Below are 15,366 nucleotides of genomic sequence, written 5' to 3' on the forward strand. Positions count from 1 at the left end.
CAAAAGATGCAAATCCAAGTATAATTGGTTATGCTGATGCTGGATACTTATATGATCCACACAAGGCACGTTCCCAAACTGGATATGTATTTACTCGTGGAGGCACTGCAATATCTTGGCGTTCTCAGAAACAAACGCTCGTAACAACTTCATCAAATCATGCCGAGATTATTGCACTACATGAAGCAAGTCGTGAATGTGTGTGGTTAAAATCAATGACCCAACATATCCAAATTTCATGCGGATTATCATCTGATGAGAAGCCTGTGATACTATATGAAGATAATGCTGCATGTGTTGCTCAAATGAAAGAAGGATACATAAAAAGCGACAGAACTAAACATATTCCTCCTAAGTTCTTCGCATTCACTAAGGAGCTAGAGAAGAATAAATATATTGATGTTCGTCACATTCAATCAAGTGAAAACTCATCAGATCTCTTCACAAAGGCACTTCCTACGTCGATATTCAGAAAGCACATATATAATATTGGGATGCGCAATCTACGAAATTTGTGAAGAATTGTTCGTGTCAACATGAGGGGGAGTTTACGTGACTGCACTCTTTTTCCCTTACTATGGTTTTTATCCCAATGGGTTTTTCCTAGTAAGGTTTTTAACGAGGCAGTATAAAAACACGTAATGAAGACAATCATTATGATCATCATCACAAGGGGGAGTGTTGAAAAATATATTTAAAATGTGAGTATTGAATATTTGAATGTTGAAAATAAGAGTTGTAAATATTGAAAATTAGTGTGTGATGATGTAGGTAATGATGTATTTTATTTTTGGATTATTTGTAAAGATTTCCTATAAATAGATATCTCATTTGTGAAGAAAATCACAATTGAGTAGAGAGAAAAATATTATAAAGTGTGTAGTTTGGTAAATTTTGAGAGTTTGAGATTTTTACTTTTTACCATAAATTTTTACTTTTTCACAACAAGCAGAATACTTTTAAGTTTGGATAAATGCTTTTGTTTTTATTTTAAAATAGAAATAGAAATATAAATAGAAGCATACTTCAAAATAAAAAATTATGTGTTCATTTTATAATATTTTTTTATTACAAAACAATAAATAAAATTTCAACAAAGCTTTTTTTTTTAAAAAAAAAAGAAAGTGATTTCAGAGTGTGTTAAGTTAATAGGCTAAAAATCATTTTTTTTAATGTGTTTTTTTTTTTAAAAAAATAAAATATTTGATTAAAAAATGGTTTTAAAAAATACACTTAAAAGAAAGTTTTATTAGAAGTTGTAATATACAAACTTGTAAACTAAAATCCTAAAACCCGCTCGGACGGTCAACTCCTCAGTGAACGGAAGAAAACCCCCACCGACCAATGGCGACCTTCAAACTCCTAGTCTTCCATACTCGCCGCCGCTGCTTCTCCCATCAACCTCCACCTCGCCACCTATCTTTTCTCGGACGCCGCTTCTCATCCGAACCTGACCCATCTCCAAACCAACAACCCTCTCCCGAAGTTCCCAATCCCAACATTCGGAAACCTCTACCCATACAACCCATTTCCTACCCGGCCAAACCTGCACCTCCGCCACCTTCAGAAACCCAGTCAGATTCCCCTCCATCCCATCCCCAATCCTCATCACGGGATACCAGGAGCTTTGTTAACCCAGAGATCCGATCGTGGACCCGGGATGAAATGCGTTATATGAAGGATGCCCCCGTTATTGCCCCGGTATCGTACCCAAGTAGGGTTGCCCCGTTGCCAGAGGACAGGATAAAGGTGGAAGAAGACGAGAGGGAGGCGGGGAATGAGGAGTTGGAGAGGGAGAGACGGAGGATTGATGATGAGAGGTGGAATGCTATGAGAAGAACAGGAGTTTTGAGAAGTCGGGTGCCAGAGGAGGAGAATTTGCCGCTTCCTAAACTGATCAAGGTGGAGAAAAACGATAGTGACAGTAAGAAGAAAAGCAAGGTCATTTATGATCTGAAGGATGCGATTCAGCTCATCAAGGTCACTTTTTTGAGCTTTCTTTACAGTTATATTTAATGGGATCTGTGTCAATTTTTATTTAGACATCAATGTTGCGTAGCATTGTATTTCTTAGTCTGGTTCAAGATGATGGAATTTGATAATATAAATGATATTGTATCCTTTTGTTATGACCGGAATTTGAAGTCATGGTTCATTGACATAAAAAATGTTCGTCCATCCGGTCATAACGAAAAAGTTGAATCCACGGTTCATGGTTGACATTAACAATTGTTATCCAACATCCTTTACATAGCGTTCAAACAACCATCCGACTTATGGATAATGCTAGGAGACTGGAAAATTATTAAGTTTTTATTTTCCTTTTAGGATTTTGTCAAACAAAAAGCTGTCTCAAAATGAGTTATCCGGAAAAATGTTTTCACATTAGGTAATATATTTACCTATAAAAAAGCCTAGGAAAATCCATCCCTTCAGACTCCCTTTGGTGCCGCCCGGACATTGTCTCAGACAAAAAGTATATGTCAGCTTCAATGTCAACTGAGTTGTGATCTATGAAGTTATTTGGCATACGCTGTACAACTTATATTTTGGGTTCTTTTTTCATGTATACATAATTAGCAGATAAATTAGTTTTGGAATTGTTGGAAAATAAGGTTGTAATTGGTGTGGTGTATGCTTTACAACCTTGACATATTAATAATGAAAGTTTTTGTTATTAGAATTTGATGAAATCTTTAGCATGATGAAATCTTTTGGAATGACTAAATTTAGGTAGTTTTGATAATTTAATTTGCTTTGCATATCTTCTTCAAAGAAAAAAATGCATGCTTGAAATTGTTTTTTATCTCTTATGTTTTTGCAGAAGCCTTAATGATACTGACTGCTTTTCGTGTTGTTATATTAATGTTACAGTCTAGTTCGCGGAAGACGTTTGATGAAACTTTGGAAGCACATGTAAAAATGACCCCTGATTTGCGTCGAACTGATCTGGTAACTTTTTCTTCATGAAGGACAATTATAATTGTGTGAATAAGACAAAGCAAAAGTTTGTAGTGTAGAGCATTATTATCCAATAATCATGACAAATTTTTTGTCCTTTAATATAAAGTTTTATTTTTGAGTGATATTATCCTTGAAACTTGACAAATGTTCCATCTTTCTATGAAGATTTTTTTAAAAACACATATACTAACTGGTATTGTGGTATTTGTAAGATCTAGTTCATCTGTAGTAAAATTACTTTTCCCCTTGAATCTTAGTGATTGTAAACTTACTTTTTCTCGCGCGATAGTGTTATTTGTGTATAAATTGTATGGGTGAGAGTGTTTAAAGAATGTAAGGTCAATGAAGCAAAGTTTGATGCAGGAGTAATGAAATTTCTACACAGTGAAACATATAACTTCTTTTAAACTTAGATTCTGCTCTCTTTTGTTATCATACTCTGGAATCTTATATGGATTATTTTGTAAGTTATTACTGATAAACTCCTTGTAATGTGGAAAGCCTTATTTTAATCCTACTGTCACAGTGGACACAACTCCAGGTGCTTCTACTGTAATATTTTGATAGAATTTAATCCTACTGTTAAATTGGCCCCAATCATCAGTGCAAAACCAAAGATGTGATAAAAAATTTTACCAAGTTATTTTATTGACTAAGATCTTAAGTTCAACCATCATATTGAGAATCTGAGATTTGGGGCTAAGGATAGAGTAGTGGAGATCCCCATGCCCTTATTTGGCACTATTCAAGTCAATAAATTGTCAATTATTCATTTGCACACTGCCAAAGTTGTAATGAATTCATAAAATAATTAGCTGATTAAAATCTACAGTTCAGTCAACGACGAAGCGCTTCCTGATCATTATTGCTGTCCTTGTTTTATTTCTGATTTGTTGAAAGTCATGTGCTGAAGTATGTCTTTAATTTTTTAGCACGTGATAAGATACATTTAATTTTGCTGTCCTAGTTTCCTCCTGGAAACATATCGATAAAATCCTTTAGTTAACACCCGGATACCAGGATAATTTGTGTATTCATATAGTTCTGCAATGTTTTGAGTGTTAGACTTGAACATTGTTCATCTCTTTCTGTCTCTTGTTGATTACAGAAGCTGAGTGGTTTTGTACGGCTCCCGCATGGTTTTGGAAAGGTATATTCTATGATTCATTAAAATAAAAGTTCAGGGGTCGTGATCTTACTGCTTTAATACTTTGTCTGATATTAGACATATCGAGTGGCTGCCTTTGCCGAAGGAGCTGCTGCAGCTGAGGCACGAGAGGCTGGGGCAGATGTTGTTGGTGGTCCAGAACTTGTGGAGAATATTCGAACTGGTAATGAATCATTATCTTTATTGTTCCCCAATACATTTGTGAGCATGAAATAAAAATTCATTTGCTATTGTCATTTTACTGTTTTGACATTTGATCTTACTTTAACGTCCTTGAAGCCTCATGGAAAAATATCTTAAAGACCTTTAACAGACATGCTCTTTATTGGTCTTCTTTTTCCTTAAATGGCACAGTATAAACTTTATAAATAACTTGACTGTTTTTGCAAAGAACTTTTAATGCAAAAATTGCATTCTCAATATTTGAATACTATCTACTCTTCATTATTGTTTCAAGCTTTTTATAAGCTTGCTGAACTTAGCCTTAATTCACATGCAGGAGAACTCAAGGTAGATTTTGACAAATGTGTTGCTACACCATCCATGATGGAGCACGTGAAAAAGGTTTTACGATTTTGAAATACCTGGTTTTTCGTTTAGATTTCTTCATTTGACTAGTATCTCTACCATTTTCACAGTTGTCAAGAAATCTGAAACAATTGATGCCAGATGCAAAGGTGAGTGGTATCAATATTTATCTTCTTATGTATCATATAGGTGGTGGTGATCTCATAAGCAATTTAAAGTGCAGAAAGGTACTGTGACTAATGATATATCTCGGGCAGTCAAAGATGCAAAAGAGCAAGGTATTATTTTCAAGAAAGATAAAACTGCAATTGTACATGCAGGCCTGGGGAAGGTATAGTTTGTTGTACCTATAATCATGTTTGCTAGCTTCAGGTTTATTTTCAAAGAGTTTCATGCAGCACTGAAGAATCTGCTTGATGTTCACTTCCACTTGCAGCTAAGTTTTACAGAGGATGCTTTACGGGCAAATATTGGCGCATTTGTGAATGCTCTTTTACTTGCAAAGCCTGCTGGTTTAAAAAAGAGTAAGTGTCACTGATTTCTTATTTGTTATTTCATTATTCAGAATTTGGTAATAAAAGAAAATTTCGTGAAATGAAACAGGCTAATATGTGGTAAATCAGGGGGTGTGGTGTTATGGAAAATTTTTAATCTGCATGATATGGGGAATTTTAAATTTTAAAATATTATTCTGTACATGCTTGAGTATAATATAATGTTTATGTATTCACAGTTATAAATAGTCCTTACGGTACAGTTAATGATATCAACCCTTGTACGCATGTAAAACAAACACGATATATGTGAATCGCACCCACAATTCAATAAACGAAAAAGGATCCATGCATTTTTTATCTCGATCTTTGAAACTACGATCCGCGTGGTATTCACCCCTAAACTATGATCCGCGTGAAAACAATTGACAAACGCCACAAAGATTGAAAATCCTTGATAAGTTTGATTTGTGAAGAACAAAAGCAAAAGCTTTTTGGTCGAGAGAAAAAAACTCACAAAATAATTCAACATTGATCAAAATCTGCTAAAACATTTTGTTACAAGGTTTTTAATAAAAAATAAGGAAACAAATCGTCTGAAACTCGCAATTAGTCTTTTTCTTAATTAATTAGCTTCAAAATTCCGAGTTTCTGAACTTTTGGCCCAGCGGAATGTGTTTGGGCACGTACTTCCGCACGCTGGGGCGCGAGTTTCTGAACTTTTGGCCGAGCGGAATGTGTTGGGCGCGTATTTCCACGCGCTGGGGCGCGAGTTTCTGGCCGCTGTAGCGTGCCTCCTGCGCTCTTGCGTGCTGTTTTGTGCGCCGGGCGCGGATGGATGCTTTCTTCGTGCTCCTTCAACACTTGAATGACATTGTAATGATCCCAAACTTGATTGTCATGCTCTTGGTAGTTCGCCATGAATCCTTGAAGAGTTTCCTTGAACTTCTTGCTCCGTCCCCTCGTAGTTGGTCCTTCCGATAACTCCAACGAGTTTCACATCTTCTTAGGAGTATCCTTGATCACATCAACAGTTCTAACACCTTTCTAGTGAAAATTGTTATATAATTAAAATGACTTGTTTTCTGTTATGACTCTGGACAGCCAACAATATAACAATCACATGTGAAGAAAGTTCTTAGTGTCATACATGGTATTTTCAGGTTCAGAAATGCTGATGGACAAGATTTTCTAATGTTCTATCCCACGAAATTTCGTTGCTTTATGTTTGATTTTATGTTTTAATGGCAATTTTTTCTAGGCTAATGAGGAGTATTCGGGTGATTGTAAATATTAGCAGAAGTGCTTGTGCCTGTATTTATTTCGTGTAAAAGGCATATAGTGGGGTTTTTTTGTTGCGTGCCTGCTAATCGTATATTGTAATGGAAATATTCTTCACATGGTAATTGAGTGATGTTTGTGGCTCGTCTAATGGGTTTGTGGTGCTAGAAATTTCAGATTTTGGCAAGTATACCTAAATGAGATATTTGCCTGAACGTTCTCTGATCAGTCGCCGACTGTAAATTAAAGAGTGTAATTGCATTTCATCTTTAACGTTCCTGAGGTGCTTTGATATTCCTTGGTTTATAAAAAATTTCTATGCCTTATCCGCAGGTTCGAAGTATGCTGGTTATGTAGACTCTTTCCATATTTGCAGCACGGTGAGCTCATGTCCTACTTCTTTTTTATTCTTTTGCTGCTACAAAATTATTCACCTGACCAAAGATATAACAATGTTTTAATAAGTTTAGCGTAGAAAACTGAATCTTGCACTTGCCAATGCTACCATAGTTTGCCCATTAGTATTTTTGAATATTTTGAGATGATATGCCTCATAATAATCTGCTAGTTGTTCGTATAAGTTCTAGACGCACAATGTGGAAAAAACCATTTCAGCTATGATCCGGATTACATCTGTTTTTCAATAGCACAGCAAATCGTTTTCAAGTCGTTTCGTTTCCATATGTTGGTAGGCGTCTTTCTTAGGGCTGAAACTGCACATTCTCGAACAGCTTTGAAGACGTTCATGTTTTCATTTTATTTCTTCTGCCATAAGTTTTTTCGACACTTTCTTTATTTGTTTCTCCATTAATTTGGTTTGTTCTTGAAAATTTGCAGATGGGTGGATCGTACCCTATCTCAATACAATCTTTGTCTATGGCAGCAGACCGATACACTCGATCACAGTTGCAATGACAACCGGAATCGATTTTGATTCAATTTTTTTACTAAATCTCATGTGTCCCACCAATTAGTCGGGGGATGGAGTAATTGTCTTTCACCATAAGTTCGAGTCACACTAGATGTTCTTGAAAAACAAACTGAATCTTGTGTTATACTTTCTGTTCAATGAGAAATAGAATTCTGAAATATGATTTTTTTACATTATTTTGGAGTAAGATCGGACTTTTTAGGGCATTCTTTAATAGGGAGAAGCATTTATTTTGTCTGCATACTTGAATACAATCATCCACTTACGTCAGAGTGTCTTAAAGTCTGGAGTGTGTCATTATCCAATATATCAGTTTTATTTATTAAAAAAGCAGCAAATTACTTACCATTGTTGCATCAAAATAATGATCAAACTTTAAAACTTTAAAATGGGATTCTGACCAATTAGATTTCTGCCATTGAATGACTAATCATTAAAAACTTTGGAGTATCTTCACATGTGAGGCTTGTTCTTTTGAAATGGGAGTTGAAATTAATATCTAGTAATAAATTTATATTTTTATTATATTTTTTAATGAATGATATATTGCTCTTAAATTCCACCAGCTTGTGGGTCGTTCAAGATTTTCTCTAGATTTGGGACTTTGAATGATTCGTCAAGGTTTTGAGCCACAGAACAAGACAAACGCAAAACTAGAAACAGAGTGTGAAAAGGCAAATTTATTATTTCATTTTCAAATTTTTTTTGAAGATTTTTCATTTAATTTTATTTCGAAACATGTTATTTAATTTTATTTCGAAACATTATAATTGTTACTGTCGGCGAATGGGAAGTTTGGAATCTCTGTTTCACTTCAGACTTAACTTGAAAAGAGAACTCTGTGTCTCCTTCTCTCTCCTTCCCCAACACTGTTCTCACCATTTTCTTGATACATTCTGGGTTAATGGGAACTGAAATTGATGATAACTACAAGAAAAAGGAGCACTTAGTGTTGGCTGCAATCTTGGTTATCGCATCAGTTGCAGTTGCTTCATTGCTTGTGACATTCAGTTACTACTGCTACCTAAGATACAAACTCTCCAAGCGCTTCACCACCCAACGAAAAAGTTGGCATCTTTACACTTTTTTACTATGTGTCAGCAATTCTTGACTGTAAATATATGTGCTCTCTACGTTTTGAAATAGTGGGTAGAAATATGGTGTATTTTCTGTTTTGGTAACTCCGGAAAATCTCAAGAATGTTGTTTTCAGTGGAGAAAATAAGATGCGTATTGTTATTTGTAGTGAATTGCATCACTGGTTCTTGAAAGTTTCAGGTGAGAATCGAGAATATTTGTGTTAGATATAGATTGTTTGGCTGTTTTCATTGTGGTCCTTTTTTTATTTTTAGTGCTTCATTTTTTTTTTTTGGCCAAAGAATGTTGGTTTGTAAATGGACTAAAATAATATGATATTAGCAAAAGTTATGCTAAAATCAAATCCAAGAAACGAGCCAGGAAAATTGAAATTTTTACCTCATTTGAAGTTCCCAGTACCCCCTGCTGATAAATTAAATTTTAGTAGGTTTCCCAAATTATTTCCTGTTTCTTGAACTGCATTTGTGTTACTTTCTAGGAGGGACTGATTATGAGTCCAAAGCTAGAAATGTTGCTAAAGCTGAAGTTACTACTGATAGAGGACTTGAAGTGTTTACTTTCAAGCAGCTGCATTTGGCCACTGGTGGACTCGGGAAATCTTATGTGGTTGGTCACGGTGCATTCGGATTAGTATACAAAGGAGTTCTTCAAAATGGGAGAAAGGTTGCGGTTAAGCTGATGGACCAAGCTGGAAAGCAGGGAGAAGAGGAATTTACTGTTGAGGTCTAATTTATATCCAAAGTTTCCGTTTTGAAATGCTGTTAAATTTAAGGTTCCACTACGTTGTTTTGATGTTTCTTCGTTGCATGAAATGATAGGTAGAGTTGTTGGGTCGATTATGTTCGCCGTATTTGCTGCCTTTAGTTGGGTATTGCTCAGAAGGCAACCATAAAATGCTGGTTTATGAGTTCATGGCCAATGGAGGCCTGCAGGAACATCTGTACCCCATCATTAATGGTAAGTACTTAGTTTCCGTTCTAATCTGAGGTTATTCGTGTCTCCATCGTGACATGTAACGATTTTTATCGAAGATGGGTGATGTCCTTGTCTTTTGTGGATGGATTTTTGTATATGCACTTTGATTCATACAAAACTTTCAGGTTCTAAAACCGCTTCTTCGAAACTGAACTGGGACATTCGATTGCGGATAGCTTTAGAGGCAGCAAAAGGTTTGGAGTATCTGCATGAACATGTTAATCCTCCGGTGATACATCGAGATTTCAAAAGCAGCAATATCCTTCTCGACGAAAACTTTCGTGCCAAAGTTTCCGATTTTGGATTGGCGAAACTTGGATCTGAGAAAGCTGGTGGACATGTCTCTACACGAGTCTTGGGCACTCAGGGATACGTTGCACCTGAGTAAGACTGTGACCCATCGTTAAAGTGCCCTTTTCATTCTAACAAAGTTGTTTTTCATGACTTGGAAGTATGATGTTTGTGAAAACTTTATGGTAGATATGCTCTAACTGGACATCTGACCACAAAATCCGATGTGTATAGCTATGGAATTGTGCTCCTTGAGTTGCTAACCGGCCGAGTTCCAGTAGACATGAAGGGGCCTCCTGGGGAAGGTGTTCTTGTTTCATGGGTACTTCTAGCATCCATTTTTTTGCATGTATACTTACTTGCAAGGGGCAACAATTATCATGCTACTGATATTTGAAAAACGATTGAAACATGATGTTTGTGTTAATTTGCAATCTAATTTAATTAAGTTGGATCATTCACAACACTGATAACTTTTTGGCAAAGCAACATAACCTCAATCATCACTTACATCCATAACATGATTTATTAATGGCAACGCCAACCAATCGAATCTTTATAGTCTCCCTGAGATGTCCTGGCTCATTATTGTATAATTTGAGTCTCTTGTTCTTGGTTTCGGAAAATAGGCCTTGCCCCGGCTTACGGATAGAGAAAAAGTAGGTGAAATTATGGATCCAGCATTAGAGGGTCAGTACTCAATGAAAGAGGTAATTCAAGTCGCCGCCATCGCTGCCATGTGTGTCCAACCAGAAGCGGATTACAGACCTCTCATGGAGGATGTCGTGCAGTCACTCGTCCCTTTAGTCAAGCACCACAAGCCTTCAAAGCCAGGAAACGCCCCCAGTTTTCATACCAACTCCATCTCCTAAGACATGGTACTTGTTTAAGCCAACATTGGTGGATAAAAACGAAACATCATATTCAAGATTTCGACTTGAATATGGATAGAATATAAATCTCTTGTATTTAAATGTTTTTTCCATCCCCTAAGTTTCTAGTTGGTATTAAAAGTTTAAACACAGGGAGAAATTAGTGTTTTAAATGTTGGTATTTTAATCTAGCGTCATAAATAGTGTTTGCTTCATGTTACGAACTTTTCTTGTAAATTATTTCCTTTTTTTTCTTGGGTGGAGGATCTCGTTACAATTGAGTTTTGAACACGGGATTAAATCTTGAATCCAATTTGTTTATGTAAAATTAGTATGAAATAGTTGATATTGAAACACATCGGTTGGATGCTTCACAAGATTTTCTTCTCTCATTAAAATTTGAATCCAAACTCAAAAATAATTGATTCTTGGAATTAAATTGGGGCAAATTCAAATGAAGGCAACATTTTTAAATTTTTTATTTTTAAGAATTGTATGTAATTACGGTGTATTTTTACTTTTAAGAATTCGTCACATAAGTTGTTATATTTTTATTTTCGTCATCTACTTATCAAAATTAGGAATTAGTCATGTAAGTTTGGTGATCTATATATATATATATATATAGATCACCAAACAATATTTGTCTTATATAATCTTTTTTTCTCTCGAAATATTATAACGTGTTGTTTCACTCCAAAAAAAATGTAGAAATTAACCCTTATTTGTTTTCTTTTTCGAATTATATATGCTTAGTATTTACACAAGTTAAATGCATAATTCTTTTTTTAACAAAATGTGGTCGCTAGCCAAGAAATTTTTTATTTTTTATTTTTCTATTTTGATTGATTTATTAAAAAAATTGTATAAAAACAAAAATATATAATCATACCTAGTAGCGCGTGATTTTCTAATATAAGAAGAAAATGATTTTGTTCACTTGGCGCTTGCTGACATTGCATTGGTTGTTAGGTTATCTAATCTGGAGATGCCTCCAAATATGCATGCAGACTTCGAATAGTTGCCCAAGTTTTTTTTTTTTTTTTTTTAAATAAATGATACAAGTTAGAGATTTATCCGTCGCTCCGTTCCGTCACACAATTTAAGTGAGTTGGTTTAAAAATTTTCAACTCATTTAAAGACGGGCATATATAAGCCAACCCGCACAAGCCACGGGCCTAGGAGGGCCAGTCTTATGCGGGTTTGGGTTGGCCCATGAGCCTGGAAGAAAAATAAAATATAATTTATTTATATTTTAGATTTTTGGTGTTCTATGTAATTTTTAACGAAAGATGTTAATTTTTTGTATTAATTATTTTGTACAAAATGTAGGCGTATGAAATCAATAATTATAAATTTTATCGATGTTTTTTATAAATATTTATTTATGAAATGAAATTTTCAATTAATTATAATGATTTTATTTTTTTATTTATTTTGTGTACCGACCCATAGACTGGTCCGCCTAACTCGCAATCTTATTTGAGTTGAGTTGGAGATTTCTAATCCGTCAGATGGCGAGCCTGGTCGGCCTGTCCCGCCATGCAATTGGTTGACAAAAAAGAAAAAGAAAAAGGTTTCAAATTTAAATATGATCTGCCCCGCCCTCGGAATTTCCTCATCTATCTAAATATTATTTTTTCATTGCTTTTTTGTTTTACAAAATATTTATAAGTATTTTTTCTCACAAAGTGCAATAAGTTTCAACAAAGTGCAATAAGGTGCGGTACTCCCAATGAATGAAAAATAATTAAAAAATTATCAAAAATTAAAAGATGTTAGATTAAGACATAATTTTAGTAACAAGATGATCAAAAGCACCAAAGGAAAATAAAATAAAAACCGAAATTACAATATTCTTTTAAATAAGACAAAAACTTGTGCGAGACGGTCTCACGAGTTGTATTTTGTGAGACATATATCTTATTTGGGTCATCCATGAAAGAGTATTACTTTTTATGCTAAGAGTATTATTTTTTATGGTAGGGTTAACTCATCTCACAAATAAAGATTCGTAAGACCGTCTTACAAGAAACCTACTCTTAAAATAGTTCATAATTTCCATATATTTCGGACTTAGTCTTCATCTTATATTCAACTAAAACATCTGCATCTTCGCTTAAGAGGGCTTATGGTGGAGAATTTCACCATGACTCACTTCCCGTACCCCATCTTTTCCTAAAAATCAATGCTTAATCTTAAACAAAATATAAATTATTGAATATATTATCTATAACCATATATAATACTCCATTCATGAAAGAGACGAAATAATATCATGGTGTAATTTTCATAATCTCAAAAAACACCCATATTTCCTCTCTTTTTTAGCCCTTTATTCCTTTTTTCTTCATGAAAAAATAAATTTATGTAAAAAATTATTGAAAACTTATTAAAAATTTAAAAAATTTAAATTAAATTATAATTATTCAATTTAAAAAAAAAAACTAAATATACGCAACACATGCACACTATGCTAATAAATATAGCCATATATTAGTACTATGACAATTGATGTAACGTTGTTTGATTTTTTTTCCTTAAAAAAGTAAAATTGAAAGGTTGTCATTTTTCTACTGCTTGCATGTTTGAGTGAGTGAAACAAGTCAAACTTAAAAATTAAGATGGACTGAGTAACCTTATTTAGTGACAAGTTCATGCTGTAAAGCTATATCTTTCAGAATCATCGATCGATCTGACTTCATATATTGAAGTCAAGTTATCTCGCTAAATAATCCTGCATGCTCCAAGTTTTCTCCATGGAAACGCGTTAGCAGCAGCAAATTTTGAAAAATGTATAGTATACCAATATTTTTTTGCCTATAAAACGCGATAAATTGCACGAAAAATAAGTAACAAATGAACCAAAGCGCACTAATATTTACTCTCATGGCTTCCCTTACAAATGCTTCCATTTCAGCATCCAGCTGCATGGTGATCGTGTTGTTGCTCGTTTGCGGCTGTGTTCGTGTTCATGCGCAGCTCTCGACGAACTTCTATCCGGCTTGCCCCAATCTGCAACTCATCGTTAGGAATACAATGACGGAAGCCATTAACAGGGAACTGGATTGGTGCATCAGTTCTTCGTTTGTTCTTCCATGATTGCTTCGTTAATGTAAGAACTTCTTTTTTTTTAAAAAAAAAAGATCTTAATTCACGTCCTTTAACTTAGCTTGGTAAATTTTTTGCTGGACAAAATAAAATAATCCAACATCTGTTTTCATATTTTTATCTATTTAATTAGATTGAAAAACACTGATATGTAGTATATATATGTCGTAAAATATATAGGTTTCATAAATATTTAATATATAAAGAACTCATATTTTCATACATGCATCCAATTAAGTAGTATTTTGTAAATTACTGAGAATTAAATTGACAGGAGCATGACTCTTCACCAGTACTCAAATTCCTTCTTTCTTCGTGTTTTTCCATTCAAATAAATTAAATTTTTCTAAATTAATCCGACATTATTCAATCAACTAATCCAATTAAATTAAGTACTTATAATTTGATAAAAATATAGAATATCTACTAGATCTAAAATGATTGTTGCTTGATTATGAATATTTCATAATATAGCTAATATAAATATATTGTATTTACGTTGTTCGCGTTGAATAGGGGTGTGACGGAGGGATCTTGCTAGACGATACACCGACGTTCACGGGCGAAAAGAATGCATTCCCTGACGAGAATTCTGTCAGAGGATTCGATGTGATAGACACTATCAAAACTCGAGTCGATACTGCTTGCAATGGCACAGTTTCATGTGCAGATATCTTGGCCCTGGCTGCTAGAGAGGGTGTTTTCTTGGTGCAATATCCATCCCCTTGGATTTTGTTTGAATCTACTAATTAATTTACTAAAATCCCCATGCATGCAATCACGGCTTCTGTAAAAGAACATAAATTTTTGTAAAAAAAAAGTTTTATCGTTAATCAAATTGGGATATTTTTTTAATATAATTTATCAATCAATATATTTATTAAAAAAAATTCTCAAGTCTCAATAATTTGGAATGCTGCAGCTCGGAGGCCCGTCATGGGTAGTCCCACTGGGCAGAAGGGACGCAAGAACCGCAAGCTTGAGCGGAGCCAACTCCGAAATCCCTTCCCCGTTCTCCAGTCTCTCCACCCTCATCTCCATGTTCAGCGCCAAAGGCCTCAGCGCCCGAGATATGGTGGCCCTCTCCGGCGGCCACACTTTCGGCTTTACCCAGTGCTCAACCTTCCGCCCCCGCCTCTACAACGACACGAACATCAACCCCACCTTCGCCTCCAACCGCCGAGGCATCTGCCCCGCCTCCGGCGGCGACACCAACCTGGCCCCCCTCGATGCTGGCACGGCAAATAGGTTCGACAACAGTTATTACACCAACCTCCTGACGCGACGTGCATGGGCTTCTTCTTCATTCGGACCAGGAGCTGTTGTATAATTTTTATAAAAAAAATATTATTTTTTATTATATATATATGGATCGAGTCAATTCATCTCACATAAATAAAATCATTTCTCATAAAATAAATTTGTGACATTATCACACACAAAATTTACTCATCAATATCACTAGAGACTTGCTCATCAATAAAATGCATTGGTGAATTAACAATAGTTTTAATTCTTCATATAATTTCTCATTTTAAAACTTCAAACAAAAATTAGGGTTCTATCTAGAGATAGAAGAGCATTCAAAAATAATGATATATCAAGCACGATTATTTATTTATTCTTTTTTTCTAAAAATATTCAAATATAATAA

General features: G+C 34.7%; 2 protein-coding genes and 1 pseudogene across 4 annotated transcripts; all 3 read left to right on the forward strand.

The window, feature by feature from the left end:
• The first annotated feature begins 1,280 nt into the window (after nucleotides 1-1,280).
• LOC142536069 (uncharacterized) lies at nucleotides 1,281-7,542 on the forward strand. The gene is made up of 10 exons (XM_075641884.1): nucleotides 1,281-1,980; nucleotides 2,875-2,952; nucleotides 4,073-4,114; nucleotides 4,190-4,295; nucleotides 4,632-4,696; nucleotides 4,771-4,809; nucleotides 4,884-4,991; nucleotides 5,097-5,184; nucleotides 6,769-6,815; nucleotides 7,273-7,542. Exons 1-10 carry the CDS (start codon nucleotides 1,345-1,347, stop codon nucleotides 7,348-7,350), a joined length of 1,287 nt encoding a protein of 428 aa, XP_075497999.1. The 5' UTR covers nucleotides 1,281-1,344; the 3' UTR covers nucleotides 7,351-7,542.
• A 525-nt stretch (nucleotides 7,543-8,067) lies between these two features.
• On the forward strand, nucleotides 8,068-10,854 carry LOC142536108 (putative serine/threonine-protein kinase PBL23). Of its 3 annotated transcripts, none has more exons than XM_075641889.1 (6): nucleotides 8,068-8,433; nucleotides 8,942-9,186; nucleotides 9,282-9,420; nucleotides 9,564-9,822; nucleotides 9,964-10,051; nucleotides 10,359-10,854. In XM_075641889.1, the coding sequence occupies exons 1-6, from the start codon at nucleotides 8,271-8,273 to the stop codon at nucleotides 10,599-10,601; spliced, it is 1,137 nt and encodes a 378-aa protein (XP_075498004.1). In that variant the 5' UTR covers nucleotides 8,068-8,270; the 3' UTR covers nucleotides 10,602-10,854. The 3 variants fall into 3 exon arrangements, with proteins under 3 accessions (XP_075498004.1, XP_075498003.1, XP_075498005.1); XM_075641888.1 differs by having other exon boundaries at nucleotides 8,081-8,433; nucleotides 9,919-10,051; nucleotides 10,359-10,850; XM_075641890.1 differs by lacking the exon at nucleotides 8,068-8,433 and adding an exon at nucleotides 8,452-8,643 and having other exon boundaries at nucleotides 9,919-10,051; nucleotides 10,359-10,853.
• A 2,628-nt stretch (nucleotides 10,855-13,482) lies between these two features.
• LOC142536144 (peroxidase 52-like) lies at nucleotides 13,483-15,061 on the forward strand (annotated as a pseudogene).
• The last annotated feature ends 305 nt before the right edge of the window (nucleotides 15,062-15,366 follow it).

Source organism: Primulina tabacum, chromosome 2, assembly GCF_025594145.1.
Source record: "Primulina tabacum isolate GXHZ01 chromosome 2, ASM2559414v2, whole genome shotgun sequence".
Classification (NCBI taxonomy): domain Eukaryota; kingdom Viridiplantae; phylum Streptophyta; class Magnoliopsida; order Lamiales; family Gesneriaceae; genus Primulina; species Primulina tabacum.